Source organism: Pungitius pungitius, chromosome 1 (genome assembly GCF_949316345.1).
Source record: "Pungitius pungitius chromosome 1, fPunPun2.1, whole genome shotgun sequence".
Classification (NCBI taxonomy): domain Eukaryota; kingdom Metazoa; phylum Chordata; class Actinopteri; order Perciformes; family Gasterosteidae; genus Pungitius; species Pungitius pungitius.
In genome coordinates, this window is record NC_084900.1 from 34,056,703 (window position 1) to 34,075,329 (window position 18,627).

Consider the following 18,627-nt stretch of genomic DNA (forward strand, 5'->3'; position numbering starts at 1 on the left):
GGATTAGCTCTCTCTCCGTGGTCTGATGGAGCCGCGGGGCATCAGCGCCCATTAAACTGTCTGCCTCTCAATGGAGGTTTTCACCCCTCCAGTGTGATTTACTGCTCCCGATTCAGAACCTTCAAGATATTTCCTTCCCTTCAGCCGGCGTGACCACAAACGGCGGTGGACCATCTGCTACCGGAGCGTGGAGATCTGTGTTTTTACTTGGCCTGCCTGCAACTAAAAATAATGTCTATAGTTGGTCGCTCTTCTCTATTGTTTTGTCAAAAAGTCTTTCAAATCACTTTGTTTTGCCGACCAAAACTCCCTAAAACATTCAATGTGTATGTGACAACGAATCCTAGCTTTTGATTTGTGTTTTTTGCGATATCCTTACTTCAGTCACGTGTGTGTGCCGTTCTTTCCAGATGTTTAGGACTCACAGGAGTTGCATTGCCTCACGACTCTCTTCACATCCGCACCACCGTTGAGCTCTTTGAATTTGAGGAGATCCTCACTCGAGGGGAAAGTGGAGGTTGGGAGGGAGGTGACAATACAGCTTTTATGTTGGGAGTCATCCTCGTTTTCCCTTGCATTTGCTCCGGGGGGGGGACCATGTGACCGCCTCTCATTCAGGTCATGTCTTGCCTGTTCAGCCTTTGACCCTCTTAGAAGGGAAGCCAGTCCCTCAATGCCCCATTCATGGCATGCAGATGTCTGTGTGCGTTAACGTCTCACCCAGCTGAGTCCTTCTTTCATTGCTCAACTAGTAGTTGCCGCTTGCTGTAGTAATTCATCGGTTTCCTCAGGTCACGTCTTGATGAACGCAACGCGCTAAAGAACGACCCGGTGAATAAACCTCCACGAATACACAGCTGGGCCTAAAAGTCCAATTCCACCCAATAGACAATTTATTTTATTCCTTTTTTTCACATTACACAGGAAATGTTAACATTAACAATACCTTCCCTTTTTCCTTAAAGAATTCAGATGCTTTTGCTTTTTTTTTTTTTTTTTTTTTTTTTTTAAATGTCCTCCCTTAAAGGTAATCCCTTGTTCATAACCCTGTCTGCGTCTGATGCTCAACCAGCAGTCACATTTTACAGCCATTTCATTTGCTCTTCATTTGTTTTTTTAAAACCCGTTGTCATTGGCGTAGCGACGTTCCCGGTGCAGATCGTCTCCGGCTCCCAGAGATTAGAGGACGGAGCGGGCAGGGCGGCCATATGTGTTCAGTAATAAGAGGATAAATCCTCACTGGACACGAGCTGCTTCTTTCTGGGGGGTTTCTGATGTGACGCTCTGCCTCTGTGGTGATGTTTTACCTTTTGATGTGGTTCAGTCATTGTGACCTGTGCAGTATTTTGTCTTTGGGGTTTCCCCTCATTCTAAACAATGTATGTATTGGTGTCTTTTTGTCTGAAAGCAGAGCACACTGAGCAGTGGAAAAGAAGTGTAATCTGTAAAGTCCCCAAAGCTATCGGATAAATGTGGTAAAAAAAGAACAATGTTTGTCTGAGATGTAGTTGAATAGAAGTATGAAGTTGCAGAAAATGGAAAAACTCCACTAAAATACAAGTACCTTTTGTGAATCCGGGACAAGTTGTATACTCGCCAAATTGGCTCGACTGTTTTGGTCGAATCTGAACGACACTAGCTCGAAACAACTGACACTCATGTGAGCACCCTGGGGCGCTTCATTTTGCCTGTAGGGGGGCAAAATCGATTTGGGTCACGTCTCTTGTCGACTCAATGAGGGTCAAAATTGAAAAAAGGTCCACTTCTGCAGGTCAGTTTGAAGAGGCAGCTGTTGGCTCTTGGGATGTTTTTTTTCTTCCATTACTACGTCATTGTACCGTCCTCCTCCAGTCAATACCCCAAAACCTTTGTTTCCCCCCTGTTGTTGTTGTTGTTGTCGTTGCCTTGGCGCCCGGCCACTTTGTCATCATGTCTGGTATGTCGGAGCATGATGTGGCTTCATTAACGAGGCGAGCAGATGAGTCACATCGGGGGGGGGGGGGGGGAACCTGCCGAGGTGAAGCACACGGCCGACGCGCCGCTGCGATAAACCCTCACTGTGCGTGAGAACGTAACAGCATCCGAGTCTAAACCAATTGTTAATTGTAATTAAGTTGACTGTTTGTTGATTGAAGTGGATCAACCAAATGTAACACATCTCTGCTTCCTGCTTTTCAGGTGTGAGGATTTGTTAATACAGGATTGTAAACTAAAACTAAAAACTGGGATGTTTTTGTGTGATAGTAAATTGAGTAACTTTTTGTTTTATCAAAACAAGCTCATAAGAGTGACTGACAATTATTTTCAGTGTAGATTGATCCGGCATCTGTTTTTATTTCCATCGATATTTCAGTCCCATATCAAAATAGTTAAAGATGCCGGTAATTATATTTAAATAATGTATATTTTTGCAGTGCATATTCAGATGCCACAAATGATAATGTTTGAAATCATTGAAAAAAATCCATCAATGTTGCAGCATTGATTGATTGATGGTAGATTTTCACTTTTTCACCAAAACACAACTATACTGGATGCCTGAGCCCAATACTCGTATGTCCTTAAACATAAATACATAATGTAAATCAAAAATTATTGATAGGTCATGATCTCAATCTTTTTTTATTTGTTTCTGTGTCAAAACCTTACTTGTCAGCACCCTCTGGTGGACAGTCCGTCACATTGTCAGTTTCTCAAATGCATTTAAACAGCAATAATTGCTGATCTGCAATCAGGTAATACTGGTCGAATACAGGAGGGGAGAGGGGGGGGGGGGGGGGGGGGGAGCTCTATTCGTCACAAACAACCGTCCAACCTCTGGACCCAGTCCAACACTTATTACCACTGCGATTGAGGAAGCCAATCCTCTTAGCACAGAGCCGGTTTTCTTTCTAGGGCACCGAGCGGCTCTTTGCAGAAGTGCTGTCAGTCCAACGCGGCCGTCGGACATCCTCTCTCTGTTAAGTTCCTTTGTCCGTTACGTGGTAGGGTGTCTTTTGAAAAAACGCAACCCCCTCCTCTCCACCTCTTTAATGGGCCTGAGCCGGCAGCTGGAGGGTTAATGTTTAGCAGCAGCAGCAGCAGCATCAGAGAGGCAGGAGGAGGAAGAGCAGCAGCAGCAGCAGGAGGAGGAGGGGAGAAGGAGAGCAGGAGAGTGGCAGCGAGGTGGGGGCTGGTCCACAGCTGTTGTAGTAGGCAGGGTCTATCGGGGTAGGAAGCCTGCCTCACTCGCCCTGGAACAATGGGAGACATGGCAGCCTCTGCAGACAGCACACACACACACACAGACACACACACAATGCACATGCCCAAGGACAGGCCTCTTCTAGCTGAAGCGTAGAGGAAACCGGCTTCCTCACTCGCAGGGTGACGGCACTTTGAACAGAGAGGGAAATAATCTCCTCTGCAGCAGCTGGAAAACAGAAATGTGAGGTTGTGGCCTTTCTGCTGCTCCTTCTCTTTTTTTCCTTTTTTTTTTCTTCCTCTGGTGCCTTTCATTCTGCCGCGAGGAGATCTCTCCTGGATACGCCGACTGGATGACTGAAAAGTCAGCGAGAGGAAGGTGAGAGGACGCAAAGCGTCCACTTCAAGGAGGGTCGGGCGGGGGGTGGAGAGCGTGATTTTTGGCCCAGCTGACACGGGGTTCTGTGGTCTCCTAGACGGTGTCTCCTTGTCTTCCTGTTTCTGACGGAGCTTCTGTGTCAAGAGCCCGTTTGTACTCGCGTGAGAATGAAGTGACGGGACACATGTGTGTTGAGGGGTTTTCTGTTGTTGGCTTTACACGAATGGACTTGATGACTCTTCGGGTCTGATCTGCTGTCTGTCTGTGTGTGTGTGTGTGTGTGTGTGTGTTAGCATTGATATCTCCGGGCTAGCTTGCATTCCAGGAGCTCTTTTACAGCATGCTGTTGTTTATTTGTATTTTGGCCAAAACAAACACGGCATAATGTTGCATTGTTTTGGGCCACAATGTGTCATAAATCTGCCAAACTGCTGCTTAAACGTGTGTGTGTGTGTGTGTGTGTGTGTGGTGAAAAGAAGAACACGGTTTGTTGTAGTGGAGGGATGGAGGAGCACCGTGATGCGTTCACTGCCCCGAAGGGAAGAAGAAGATCAGTTTGATTGCTCCCAGTCGTACATGGCACAAATCCAACCTTTATGGTGGGGGGGGGGGAAGGGAGCCCGCATCCCCTCCTCCTCCGCTCCTCATCCCAAATATTGCTTGTGTTCGATTCGTCTCGCTTCTCGCTGCCAAACATCAGACAGGAAGCAGCAGCGAGGGAGCTCCCCCAGCCGGATTTCGTTGTCACCCACGTCTCTCCTCCTCCTCCTCTTTGGTATTCATCAGTGTTAATGGTGCAGACGATCGGGTGGTGCTGATGCGTATGCTTTCAAGTGGGGGAAAAAACAAAAAAACATTGGCCTACATTTTTCGGTCTTCCCCCGATCTTCTTTTAAATTCCCTCATGTGGGGGATTTAGGGTTTTCTCCTCATTGTTTACATCTCCTCGCCTACACACTTTGTCTGCACTGCAAGAACTTCAATCTGCGATGTTCCCAGATTGGCAGATGGAAAGGGTGGTGTTCGACATATCCTGAGACGGCCCTGCCTGAGTGCGACCGACGTGATTTTAAGAAGCTTTTGTGCGTTTCGTCTTCACTGCTTCGGCTTAGTCGCCTTTTTTGAAATCATTTTTTTATTTTATTTTTTTTGCCCTCATTCCTTGAAGCTCATCTACGCTCGATATTTCAAAGCTCAACCGGCCAGCTGTGGGGGGGAAAAAACCCCACAGCCTTTCCTCTGCAAGATAAATACTGGCCGAGGTCCCTCTGTGCTTTTTTCCCTTTTTGAGCCCTGCGATCTGCCGGCTTTGTGATCTCGTCCTCGCGGCACGGATCACACACCGCCGTCTGCCTTCTCAGGCCCGGGTGGACTGAGAAGACCGGGGGATCTGCTCCACTGAAGCCCAGATTGAGAGGGCAGATGCTCAACACCTCTAATCCCATTAGAGTCCGACAAGCTCTAAAAGGATCAGGCCGTGTTACCCTTTTGCAAATGAAGAGTGAACTCTGAACACGCCGGAGGTGATGAGACAAAACGCCAAAGTCGCTGAAGCAGCCGCGAGGGTCCCGTTCCGGTCCTACATGTGTTTGTTTTGTTTTTTTAGCCAAGTGAACACAATTAACAAGGGAAACTCCCAAAAAATGACTCTTTGTGTGAAAGTCGATGCGTTCAGTCCTGTGTGAGCAGAGAGGACTTAAAACGCGGGGGGGTCTGCTTAATTATTCATCCCTTTCTTTCATTACACTTCAGAGATGAAAAGTGGGGCTGGGGGGGGGGGGGGGGGGGGAGAAAGGGGTCTGCCGGTATCTCCCAAGAGCAACGGAGCGTCTTCCTCTCCTCTCGGTTTCCTGTCGACCACGAGAGGGAAGCCGCAGCCTTCCCCCCCCCCCCCCGCAACACAGCAGAGGTCACAAGGGCCTCAAACTAAGCCCCGCCCCTCTCTCGATGGCCCCAAAACACCCTCCATTAGACATTTTTCGGGTTCTCGTGACAGGCGGACAAATCTTGTGGCTTCTATCCACACACAAAAAAAAAAAAAAAAAGCAGGAAGCCTGATGGCTCATTGATTGAAACTTACAGTGTGTCTCGTGTCTCGTGTTCCCCCCTCAGCTCCGTGGTTTTGTTGTTGGGAGACCGAGGCGCCTCGTGACCGGAGACCGACTCCTCCTCAGAGAGCATAACGACAGCTGCGACTACAGGTGAGTGTCTGGGCAAAATGCTGCCAGAGAAGGGTCACATTTGCTGTATGGCCGCCAATAACCAAGGTTTTCATTCTCGGTTCATTTTCCGGTTGTCTCCTTGTCCGACGCGGGCCAAGGGGTCAGAATGTGTCACAGTTTGTGGTTAAACTCCGCTCACTGAATGTCAGAGGTGAAAGTGACCTCTGTTGACTTCCTTTCATCTGCGTTGCTGCTCGTTCGTCAGGCTCGTTGAACAATAAAAAGAAAGAAAATGAAAGAAACTTTCGATCTCGCTGATAAAACGTCCATAAAAAGTCCCACCGACCTTTGCAGAAGTTGCTGCTGGGTCATTTGTTTAAAGGACACCGTGGATAGGGACGCGTTTGTTTCCCTCTGGTGTCGCGTTGCGCTCCATTTGTTGTCCCGGCGGCTCGCGTTGGTCATGTGCAGGTATCCATCTGGGAACAAAAGCAGGACATGCTCACTCCTGATCCTCTCTGCAGTGTTCAGTGATCGGACCTCAGGCTGCGAGCGCTGTGGTGCGTCTGATGGCTGGCCTTGCTTTGAGAAGGCTGCATTTTTAAGAAGAAAACTGTTTAACCTTCAGATTTATGTTGATATATAATAATCATCGATGCAAACGTCTCTCATCCCAACACTTTGTGGCTCCAGATCATTCCATTTTTAACATCACTTTTATTGCAACATGTTTCCCGCTGTGCTTCAAAGTGACACGTCCATAACGCTTGAAGACCATCTGAGACACATCTAGAGACCAGATAGCGTAGCAGAGGCCGGGGTTTAAAATCAATGGATCGACACATCATCATGACATCATCAGTTATTTTCCCAGACTTTTAAGGCATCCATTCACAGCTACCAAATACAACATGTTTCTCACTGAGGAAAATGTTGTATTTTATCTACTGAAGTACATTCATCCAACAGATGTTCTTTTACAAAAAAAAGATAAGTATAAGATAAGATAAATACAGTCACAGGAGTAATTTCCTAGATTAAAGATTCACATTGTGGTTTTGGCACAGAATACGAGCAGCACTAACTCTCTGCATTCCTCTCGTGGAAGGAGCTCCCTGACACTGCAGCCCCCCCCCCCCCCCCCATTTGACCCTCCCCTCTACCCCGTCAATGAGCCTCTGTGTGTCACCGGCTCCCAATCCACCACCTTCCTGACAATAGGGCAGTTCACAAAGCAGCTGTATTTAGGGCCTGAGCCGACTGCAAGTCGGGCGAAAGCCCTATTGAAATTGCAAGAATTATTATTTTTCTTCGTTATTATTTCGCCACTTCGAACGCACTTTTGGGGACTTTATCATGTTCAAAAACTCTTGAATTTTTGCACGCGCATCAGAAGTGCGCAAAATTGACGTATGATTCGGGTCCCGCAATTAGAGGAGAGAAAAAAGAACTCTCTAGCGCCCCCCAAAGTGGCCGCAATGTTAATTTTTTTTTTTACTTTTACCGATCGACTTGGAACCTTTTCACACAGGTTCTCTTGGATGTGCTGTACACAAAAAAAATTATGGTATGCAAATGCGCCTACCGTTTTATGGCCGCCATTTTGAATTTTGTGAAAAACACGTTTTTGCGAACTCCTCCCAGACGCTTGGTCCGATTCTTACGAAATCTTCGGCAAAATGATCGTTGGCTCGATGCGATCAAAAGTTATTGAAAGAATGTTGATATCTCATTTTTCAATAAAGTTATGGACCAATGAAGTTTGTAGGTTTGTGTCCTGAAAGTTCAAAGGCCTATAACTTTTTTTTTTTCTAACCGTCATTTTCACCAAATTTTGAGGACATGTTCACAATGAGTCCTAGAACATCCCCAAATTTTCCCAGAATATTTGAACATTAGGGGGCGCTGTGGTGATTCTGTGTATTTTTGGCCATTTCCTTCAATTTTTGCATTTACAAACGAACGAACTCCTCCGAGAGTTTAAATCCGATCCATTTCAAAATTTGGCAACTGGTTCCTGACAGCCTTGGGGTCAAAAGTTATTAAAATCAAGAGTTTTCATAAAACCACCTGGGCGTGAGCTTGCGTGCAGTTTGGACAATTTTGGACGATTTTTTTCCAAAATGTAAAATGGTATAACTCCAAGGAACATTGATATTTCTGGCTATAAATGTATATTCATGATGCTTGTGTAGGCCTTTAAGTAATGCCATGCAGTGATTTTCGAAAAAGTATAGCGCCACCTATTGGCTTAGGTCAATGCAAAGTTTGTACATTTACATGTCCATTTCCCAGCCCTTTAATCTGATCAACTTCAAATCTGGGAATATAAGACGTAAGACTGTGACGATGGCTCACAGTGAGAATTGGGAGTTTTGGACCAACTTTGTGGCTGTGACGTCGCCATATTCGCATGAAAGTTCAAGCACATCTTCTGAGCCTCGGCACACTCCAAAACTCTTGAAAACCTCTGTGAGTATCCTACGTGATGACCTTTACAGACCTGATGTGCAGTTTTGGATCAAAAGTGAAAAATTGCCTCCATTGCGCCCCCTGGAAGATTTTGACGAAGCCCCGCCCGCACCCTGTTTGACCGACAAGTCCGCTGATTTTTTACCAAATGTATTAAAGGGAGACTTAAAAAAGTCTCTGAGGAATTTTCTCTAAAACAAACAGGAAGGCAGTTATAATTTTTTTAGTGTGAATATTTCCTGTATTTTTGGCGGAGAGTGACCGATCCTATTTCAGTGAGTTTTCGAATTCTCAAACCCATCAGAAGGTTTAGCTCTCCTGGTAAGAAACCGCCCCCCCGATCCTATGGTCGTGAGATCGTGTCCCGGCGAAATCAATTTTTTTTTTTTCCTCCTCTTTTTAAACGCGTGTCTTCTGATCTAACGAACAAAATGATTCAGTTTACTCTCCTTGCTGAGGTTATGGACTTTGTACACTTAAGAGCAGGTATGTCAAACTCGTTTCAGTTTAAGGCCAGAAACTGCTCCGTGGCCGCGCATACAGCTGACAGAAGAAGGTAAGGCTGATGCAGGACAGCTGGCTCACGGCGCAGCCGTTTGGCAGCGTGTCGCGGGTTTGACATATCTAACCTAGACAAATAACACGGACAGTTCAATATATTTACATCTGGATTTAAATACACGTATTCTGCAACATACGGGTGGAGATGCAAACACGTTTGGTGATGTAAATAGATGTTACGGGGAAATTTTAAGTTAAAGAACTTCATCACCCAGAATTCCCTATTCTTGGTTGACGGACATGCGCAGACTACGTGCGCACAGCCGCGCACGTAGTCTGCGCATGTTCCGGTTTTGTGTTGAACAGGCAAAGTATCACCGCTCCGTATTTTAAACTGCTAACTACACACCTATACTTCAGGAACTATTACTACTATGTGGATGTAAGCAAAGTGTTCTCATTCCCTCTTGGATGTGTGCAGCCAGTGAGGTACGTTTTGTTTAAGGGCTTGTTATATCTGCTCGACGGCACGGACAGCTAACTGGGATAGCGAGTGGAGCTAGCGGCTGCCGGATGGAGCAGCCAGTCAGCCAGCTTGCTAACTACACACCGGTGCTTACGTCCACATGTACTCAACGAAGTGGAAACGCCTTTGACGGTGAGTGATTACGTTTTCCTTGTGCGTTCTCCAGTCTCACCCAGCATACGTCTTTTAGCTAAGCTAACTACGGTAGCTTTACAGCGTCAAAAGACACCTCTTCACGCTATTAACGCCACTTTGTTTACGTTTCCGTGTGCCCTAAATAACTTGGCCCGATTGAATCACTTTATTTACACACTGAGTAGAACCGTGCTCGCAGCAGCTAACTAACTACTTTGTTGTTTAAAAGCGTCAGCTAAATGACACGTAATGTAATGTGCGTCTTCAATGCTTTTCAATATGTTATATATTCATTTCCTTCACAATGAGCATGAATCTAACATTAAATGATATGATTCATATGCCCCTCATTCCAATGAAATAATATACACACGTCAAGCTCATTATGGAGTTGAAACAACAAATTACTAAACTGTAAACAGTTAATATAAGAGAAAAAAATATTGTAATCAAGATAAATGTTTTTCAAAATGTGTGATTAACTAGTTAATTGTCTATAATCTGTTGACAGCCCTAATCGTATTCTGATAATACACCAAATACTACTGTAACTCTCTGCTGGCAGGTCTCCCTGCTGCCGCCATTCGACCACTGCAGCTCATCCAGAATGCAGCAGCTCGACTGGTCTTCAACCTTCTGAAATACTCCCACACCACACCGCTTCTCCCTTCACTTCATTGGTTACCAGTGGCTGCCCGCATCCAGTTCAAAGCATTGGTACTGACGGACCACGCTGTGAATGGATCGGGACCAGTCTACATCCGGGACATGGTGAAACCCTGCATCCCAACCCACGCACTCCGATCTGCATCTGGCAAGCTGCTTGTTCCTCCCTCACTGAGAGAAAAGCACTCGACGAGATGGCGACTCTTTGCTGTCCTGCTCCCAGATGGTGGAATGAGCTCTCTGATGACATCAGGACCGCAGAGAGCCTCTCCATCTTCCGTCGAAAACTCAAGACACACCTTTTTAGACTCTACCTTGACCAAAACACTAGCAAACCGTAGCACTAACAAATGGTAGCACTTAAATTGTACTTATAATGCCACTTATCTTTAACATGTTTTGGGCGGTGATTTATTCAGTCATGTTTAGTCATATTTTGTTTTTTTTACTTGTCAATATGGTTTGGTACATGCCGAGTTAATCAATACACATTCTAAAGTGCAACGTCCATATGTGAATAAGAGTTGTATACGTTTATCATAGTCAATATGGTATGGAAATATCCCTTATGTAGTTGGTCAATAGGAACTATAGTAGGCAGAAATAACAGCTAAGGTAATTACAGGTGGATATTTCTGGGAATTAACCTTGATTGAGACTGCATCTATGATATCTAAGATATACAGGACAAGAAAAATGCACTGGATGTGTATATGTGTTGAATCAATTATACAGACGCAAACTGGAGAACGAGACAAGTGTTGCTGTGATACTTATTGTGGTCATCGTGCCCGAGACCCGTAACAATTACTCCGCAGGTCTTTTGCAGCGGGGCAACAGCCCGGCGTCGGTGGATTCCGTTCGCGAGGCCGCAGATTCAGGTTTGAATGGCAGCCCCGAGAGTGATTCGTTTAGTCTCTTTAGTCTTTTTTGACCCGCGAGCCCGGCCGACCGCCGCCCCACCCCGACGCGCGAGAATAGGCGAAGGCCCGTTCATCGCTGCTTGCAGCTTTAATTTTCTTTTTTTTTTTTTTAAAGCTGGGCAAAGATTGTGTGATCAATGATGACCGAACCACTACAAGTTCTTTAATCAGTTGATCCGGTCTCTGATCGTATATCATTAGGTCTTCGATGCGGCGCTGGATTAAAGGGACTTGACTTGTTTCAAGGGATCCCTGTTTCTGGTGGCATTTTCAGTGAGGCTTGTGACGTTCGCTCTGCACATCAAAAAGAAACCGCAAGCAGCAGAACCGCATTTTCATGTTTTATTTTTAGCTGCACTTTTGTTTGTCTTTTTCTGCACGCTGTAATTTCCATTTGAATGTTGGCCCGGGTAGATGAGTGCCTGCATGTCGGGCCTGCTGCCGGGAGCTTTAATGTGCATTAGGCGAAGAGAAAGCCGGTATTTATAACCGCCCCAAGGTCTCCAAGGTCAAACGGACGGCTAATATCTGCTCCCGTTCTTAGATGGGGGGCCCCATCGATCGGCCCTCCATTATACGTGTGGATGGTGCAGTCAATTGCGGCTCAATAAGCTCCCTACACTTTGGACGGTGCTGCTTAGGTTTGTCAGTCAGGCTTCACGGCCCAAAGTGACGTTCGATAATCTTCCTGTAAACGCTTTGCAAACAGCTCCAGTTACACGAGGCCCAGCAGGCCTCTGCTCACCTCTCACCAAACCATCCAGCATTTCCCCATATTGAGTTGTATACTCGTAGTAGTGTGTTTTTAATTCATCGATTAATCTGATGTTTCCTCTCTCCAATTATCGATTTGACCTTTTTTTTTATCCTATAAAATATTTCATCAACTGTGAACATTCATGTTTGAATGTTCAATGAGATGTCTTGTTTGGTCAGAGCATCAACGTACAGCCCAAAATAATAGTTTTGTAATAAAATCATCTTTTTTTACAGTTGAGTAGTTAGAACGTTTGGCAGTTTTTCTTGATAAATGACTTGATTACATGAATAAGTCATTTTCAGTGGACGGGGTGGAGATTTCCCTCAGGAGTTGGTTGAGACCAAAAAAGGAGGTTAAAGAGGAAATAGTTTAGCATGACATCTAAGAAATGATTTGTGTTTTTTCTCTAACTGCCGGATGTAAAAAATGAACAACCAAATTCTGTGAATGCAGATTTTTTTAAAAATCGGTGTAACGATGTACATGACAGTACATGACAGTTTTATAGTGCTAAAGACTCATTGTAGTTGGTTGATGTCATAAATGTTATAAGTTTGTTTGGGTGTCACCTATAAACTGTGCCAGTTCCTGATTGGCCACAGAATCGGGCTTGTCTCATCCGCTCTAACGACTTCTTAAGATGTGATGGTTGGATCTAGGTCCATGTTGACACACTTAGTTCCCCTCTAACACACACACACACACACACACACACACACACACACACACACACACACACACACACACACACACACACACACACACACACACACACACACACACACACACACACACACACACACACACACACACACACACACACACACACCTGGAGCCATGCCTACTAGACTGGTCCTCGGCCATATGTCCTGCAGGGCAGCGCGCTCACAGACTCGAGCAGTCTGTGCAGCTCAGCGTGGTTTCTGCAGGTTGAGCCGGTGAACTCGTTGGACATCTACGACATCTCGGTCTCTCTTGTTGCTATGTATTAAAACTATGGACCAGTGTTGGAGCGAAAACGTCGTGGCTGTCCGATGAACTGAATGGTGGTACTTTTAATGTCAGTTAACTGGTGTTTGAAAGTGGAAACACTTTGACTTCATCGGGTTTCCTCTTCTGATGATGATAAATCACACCTAAACCCGAGGTATCTCCAGATACAGAGCGATGTAAAGCCGGTACTTAATTTTTCATAAATGTAAAATCTGTATAGCTTACTGCTGTGAGCTTATTGAAATGTTTTTAACCAAGATGTGCTGCAACTTGAAAGAAATGAAGGGCGTTCTCATTACGTGGGTTTTATTGCCGCTCTTTGTTCCCAGGAGAGATCCTTTCGTTGCTCTGGTGAGCGTGACCGTTGCAGTGTCACCTTGTGCCTTTACAGATGAGAACGATGTCTGATGAGACAGAACAGAGGATGTGTGATGAAGACTTTGGTTCAGACGAGGAAGGTGAGGAGGGAGATGTGGAGTCCTTTCTGGAGGACAACAGCAGCGAACTGGTGGACCGACTCCGGGAGCTGGAGGTGAGGAAACGATAAAAACACACTGTATCACTAATTCACTTGATACTGAGGTAGTTAAATTAATTATTAGTGTGGCTTCTGTGAGACACAGTATTTATTCAGGAAATAATTAAAACCACTGCAGTGATAACTATACCTGTAATACTTGAATTAAAAAAAATTGTAAGAATTAAAAACTAAGGGGAAAAATATCAATACATAAGGATAATTAATGTGTTGGTTTCTGTTCCTGTGGGAAATAGGATTCATAGGTGATTCAATGAAGTTTCATTTTTTTTAATAGAGAGCGATATTAATGACATCCGGGTGTAGTGGAATGAGAAAATTCCACTACAGTTCATTATGTGTTAGCTTTAAAAAGAGAAAAGGTTTGTTTATCACAAGATTCAGGTGAGATAGAAGAGTTTTTACTTCTCATTCTGATACTTTTAAAGGAGGAATTTGACAAGGCAACACCTTCCCACCAGCACCTCCTAAATGAACAAGTTGTGTGTCAAAGCAACAATTTTCCATTTTACTGTTTGCTTGCATTGAATTGTTTATACTATATTAGATTTCTGTGTTACCTGTGTGTGTTCTGGGTAGTTAAATGTGATTTTGTATAATACATAATAGAACTAAATGTATAACTGCGGGTTTGTGGTTAACCTCGCAGGCTGAAAACTCTGCTCTGGTGTTGGCGAATGAGAGTCAAAGAGAAGCTTACGAGAGGTGCTTGGACGAGGTTGGTTCACGTCGCAGACTTCAATGTACACCGCATAAAGTTCTGCTCAGCTGGGCGGTGGTGTATTAAATGTAATGTTCTCTTGGTGTCATCAGGTGGCCAACCACGTGGTCCAAGCGCTGCTCAATCAAAAGGTAACAAAAAGTCTCACCTCCACCCCCGGGTTTTGGATTTGAAGCGACCTGTAGCGCCGTCCGTTGTCTCACTGCTCCGTCTGTCTCTGACCAGGATCTGAGGGAGGAGTGCATCAAGCTGAAGATGTTGGTGTTCGACCTGGAGAGACAAAACCGATCGCTTTGTGAGCTCTTTCAGCACAAACTGCCCAACCACCCAACCGCTCACTACCAGGTAAAACCCGCTGCTTTCATCAGTGACTGAAGGCCCTGGAGAGGTGTGTGTGTGTGTGTGTGTGATTGATTAGAAAGACGTGCGCTTACTGGGCCTGTTTGACCACTGCACCACTTCAGGCTCGCAGCTGGAGGTTTCATTAGTCAAGTTGCCTTGTGGGGGATGGAGGCGCCATGTCAAGACATGAGAATGTGTGAAAATATGTTTAAAATAGTTCTCGGGTTCTGCTGCATATACTTTTGTTGGTAGATGTACCGAAGTATTATCATCAATACACAATGCCTCTATAATAATACATTTATTTTATTTGCTTAATGGTAGTAATGTCCTTCCAAAGTAAAGCTTATGTAAAGCACTTAAACTACCAGTTTGACTGGAAAAGGTACACGGTAAGCTAACTGCATAAAGTAGAAAATGGAAATACTACAACAGACAAATCAACTTAAGCACAGTAGTTAAGTTCATGTATACGATATACAGCTTTAATTTGCAGACCAGAAGGAGGTGGTAATTTATTTTCATTTTTTCAGACGCTGCTGAGCCAGTAATGGACCTCCGGCTTTTCACTTCTGCTCTTTATTGTTCCAACAGACACCAGGACAATATAGCCACCGGTTGTCTGTGTATACAATGAGCTGTAGTGTATACAGTGTCATCATCATTGCCTCATCAATTTTCCCATTACAGGTCCAGGCTGGTCCTCTCCCAGACTACAATGCACAGCTGCACAATGACGCGGCCAAACAGGTGGAGCCTGCACAGACTGAAGCACAAGCCAAGGTGATTATTCCAAAGCCTTTTCCAAACATTAAGGGTGAAACAACAGGATTTTATCAAAGCCTCTTAGTGGGACCTGTGTGTGACGATGAAAGCTGCCGTTGACATTTGCTCTGTTTCAACTATTGTTTTTTAAAAAGTTGCCCTGTTTCCTGTACGCAAACACTGTAAAGGTCTCCATAAAGTATATTGTCTGCCATTGAATTCTTGATGATGGAGGACTATTTCTGTCCAAAAGGGAAATGGTTACCGCACACAACATGCCTCCCCCGGGCCGCGGGGCTCCGCCGCCTCCATGGAGGCCCTGTCTCCCTTCTTCAAGAAGAAAGCACACATCCTGGAGGTACTTCGCAAGATGGAGGAGACAGACCCCCTGAAGTTCCACCCGTCCACCGCGAGCCTGTCCTTCTGCGACTACAGCCAGGTGCTCATGTCCACCGAGGCGGTTTTGGCCACCGCCGACCCCCTTCCGCTGCCCTGCAAGTCCCACCACTCGCACTGCAACTACTCGTGCTCCGACGCCGACTCGCAGCAGCGCGTCAACGGCGACGGGGCAGCCAAGTGTGACGGAGGGAACTCCTGCTGTTTGCACTGCAAGAGGAGCCCGGACAGTCCCCCAAAGCCATGCAGCCATGTCTGCACTCCTCCCAAAGCCAAGCCGGCCGCCCAGAGCCACGTAGCCCCCGAATGTCACAGTAGGAGCCGAGCGGCGGAGTCCATTCCCCCGTCGAAACACTGCAACAAGAATGAAGCCCACCGGCCGCCAGCGGGCGCCGCCGCCGCCGCGCAGTCCTCCGTCACAGAGGCGGGCGATCGGGGTCTGGAGGGGACGGGGACGGAGCGAGAGACGCAGCGCTCCGAGAGTTGTCCAAGCGCCGAAGAGCTCGCGGGTTTCTGTCCCGCCTCCCAGCTGCCCGCTTCCGCGCCAGACAGCGCGCAGACCTCCCACTGTGACACGGAGACCGACGGCGACGGCGTCAAGCCCGCGGCGCCGAGCGAGCCCTCCCCCGTCCCCGAGAGGGAGCGCACAGATCAGGAGGCCTCCTCCGCCAGAGCCAGTGCCTCCGTCAGCCCCAGCACGTCGTGCCTGACCGACGTCAAGACCGCCGCCATCAACTCGCCGTCCAAACTGCTCAAGTTCCTGAAGATCCCCACGATCGGGGAGAAGTCTCAGCCTGCGGCCTCCGCCGTCCGCCTGAGCCCCCAACTCACTCGCAGCTCCAGGATCCCCTGTCGCACCAACAACTACGAGGTGTACCACTCGCCGGTTCCCCCGCGCAGAGCCACCACCACCGAGCGCTGCAGGCAGCCCCCTCCGCCGCCCTCCAGGTCCGAGTCTTACCCCGCCACGCACTCGGCGCCAACCTCGCCTCCTCAGCCCGAGGACGTCTCCGTCTCGCCCGCCCAGGATCTGGGCTGCAGCCTGTCGGCACCTGAAGCCGCTGCAAACATGGGGGCTCCTACGGCGGCCTCCTCCTCCTCTTCCTCCTCCTCTTCACCCAAAGTATCTCAGAGGGTCCCTCATTATGAAAATGTCTGCATGATGTCTACCAACTCCAGAGAGGAGCAACCAACCCAGGGCCTTGAAAAAAGAACCACACTTCCATCCCAAATAAAGGCCAACGGGGGTGAGAGGAAGCTCGTTAAATCGCTGCCCGAAAGCGTCCTCAACCCTCCCCCTCAAAGGAAGCAGTCGCCCTCGTCCTCGTCGGAATCCACATCGGATGAGGAAGAGGATTCAGACAGCCCGGTGTGGGTCAACCACCACAGCCTCCCCAACGCAGCCGCCGTCGACAAGGTGGCGCCGGTCCGAGCCAGCTTCTCTCAAACCAGAGAGCGACAGGAGGCAGACGCCAGGGAGATCCCTCTGCAGAGCTGCGAGGCCGCCCAGCAGCCGCCCCCGCCTCCCGCCAGGAGGAGCGGCGACTCCTCCATCCCCAAGAGGCCCGCGGCCGCGGCCACGAGGCCCCCGGCGGACTCCAGCCACCACGCCTTCAAAGACCGGCTGGCTGCGCTCGGGAAGTTGAGGAGCTCCGAGGATCTCCAGGTCGGCCTCCGGCCGGTCGAGGCGGTGGGCGAGGGCCCGTTTGTAGAAGAAAGGAGGAAGGAGCCCACGGAGCTGCCAAAAGAGGAGCAGAGACATTCAAAATACACAGACCCCGGGGACGGTAAACCTAGACTTAGCGGCGGTGGTTTGAAGTACCCCGCTTCATCGCAGCTGTACGAACACGCCGTTAAATCCTCCGCGTCAGTGGCGGTCAAACAGGAGCCGTGCGTGGCCAAGACGGAAGGCTCCAAGAGTAAAATCGCTCTGCCGCCCCCCAGCGCGGACGCTCCGCAGGTACTACGCAACAACATCAAGTGTCCCGCCTCCTTAAATCTGGCCCATAACCTTAAACCGGGCGCCGGTCCTCACGGTAGCAACAGCCCCAACAAAATCCCCCCAAAGTCGCCGTCCAAGCCTTGCCAGGGCGCGTCCATCCACAGGGGGGCGAAGCCCGCCGAGGCCCCGCGCTACTCCTCCAAATCGGAGGAGAGGACCAAGATCAGCGGCAAAGGCAAAAAGAATCCGATGTACGGGGACAGCCTGCCGCCGCCCCCGCCGAGGCCTCCCGTGTGCGAGGGGGAGGAGAAGCCGCCGCCGCCGGTCCCCAGCCCGCAGTCCGCCATCGAGCAGAAGGTGATGAAGGGCATCGAGGAGAACATGCTGAAGCTCCAGGAGCAAGACCGAGGAGCGCAGGTCAGCGAGGTCAAGCAGAAGGCCTCCAACGGCATCGCCAGCTGGTTCGGCCTGAAGAAGAGCAAGCTGCCGGCGCTGAGCCGCAAGGCGGACGCCGCGCCCAAGGCCAAGGACGAGAAGAAGGAGTGGAAGATCAACATCCCCTCGGTGAGCAGGGACTCCGCGAAAATGGCCGGCAAGTGCAAAGAGGGGGTGGAGGGCCTGAACATCTCGTCCCTGATGGAGAAGGCGGAGGGGCTGCGGAGGGCGCTGGAGGAGGAGAGGGCCTACGTGGAGAGGTCGGGGAGGGGTCACTCCTGTGAGGTGGTGATGGACCCAGCTCAGGGACAGCTGGCTGTGATGTACCGGGGGGGACGCTCCGACAACTTCATGCAGCAGCTGTTGAACAGGTGAGGGACAAGTGGGTTGTGACGCTGCTCGATATCATCAATCAATAAGTATAGATTAACTTCTCCATCTTGCTGAGGTCGTCTACATTAACGATCCTGTGTAAATAGTCTTAATTGCGAACTAGCCCTTTCAATGAGAGAATGTTAACACCTAGATTTTTTTGGGGGTGGGGGGGGGGGGGTAAAGCTTGCACAACTTGACTTAACCTGTGTTTAATAAATATAATAGAGTGGACGGGAAAGACATGATCAGCGTACCCCAACGTCGGCTCTCGTTCGATTGCAAGACCTCCAAGCCAGTGTTTTGTCAGCAGGGCGACGTCATCTCTCACACCACCAGTCGCGACGATATGGAGAAGGTACTTCATTAGTTGTTGTTTTTTTTCTTCTTCTCTATAGTAAAGACACAAACTGGCA

General features: G+C 48.0%; 1 protein-coding gene across 5 annotated transcripts in view; it reads left to right on the forward strand.

Moving 5' to 3' along the window:
• nckap5l (NCK-associated protein 5-like) overlaps positions 1-18,627 on the forward strand; it is a 28,964-nt gene that overhangs the window by 7,078 nt on the left and 3,259 nt on the right. For 2 of the 5 annotated variants that reach the window (XM_037479203.2, XM_062565687.1), the window contains exons 2-9: positions 5,675-5,763; positions 13,092-13,232; positions 13,888-13,956; positions 14,052-14,090; positions 14,185-14,304; positions 14,992-15,084; positions 15,320-18,210; positions 18,440-18,569. In XM_037479203.2, the coding sequence (XP_037335100.2) occupies positions 13,092-13,232; positions 13,888-13,956; positions 14,052-14,090; positions 14,185-14,304; positions 14,992-15,084; positions 15,320-18,210; positions 18,440-18,569 (3,483 nt within the window). In that variant the 5' untranslated portion in view covers positions 5,675-5,763. Of the gene's footprint in view, positions 1-3,087; positions 3,563-5,674; positions 5,764-10,077; positions 10,906-13,091; positions 13,233-13,887; positions 13,957-14,051; positions 14,091-14,184; positions 14,305-14,991; positions 15,085-15,319; positions 18,211-18,439; positions 18,570-18,627 lie in introns of those variants that run through there. The other 3 variants (XM_037479204.2, XM_062565690.1, XM_062565691.1) reach the window with 3 other exon arrangements.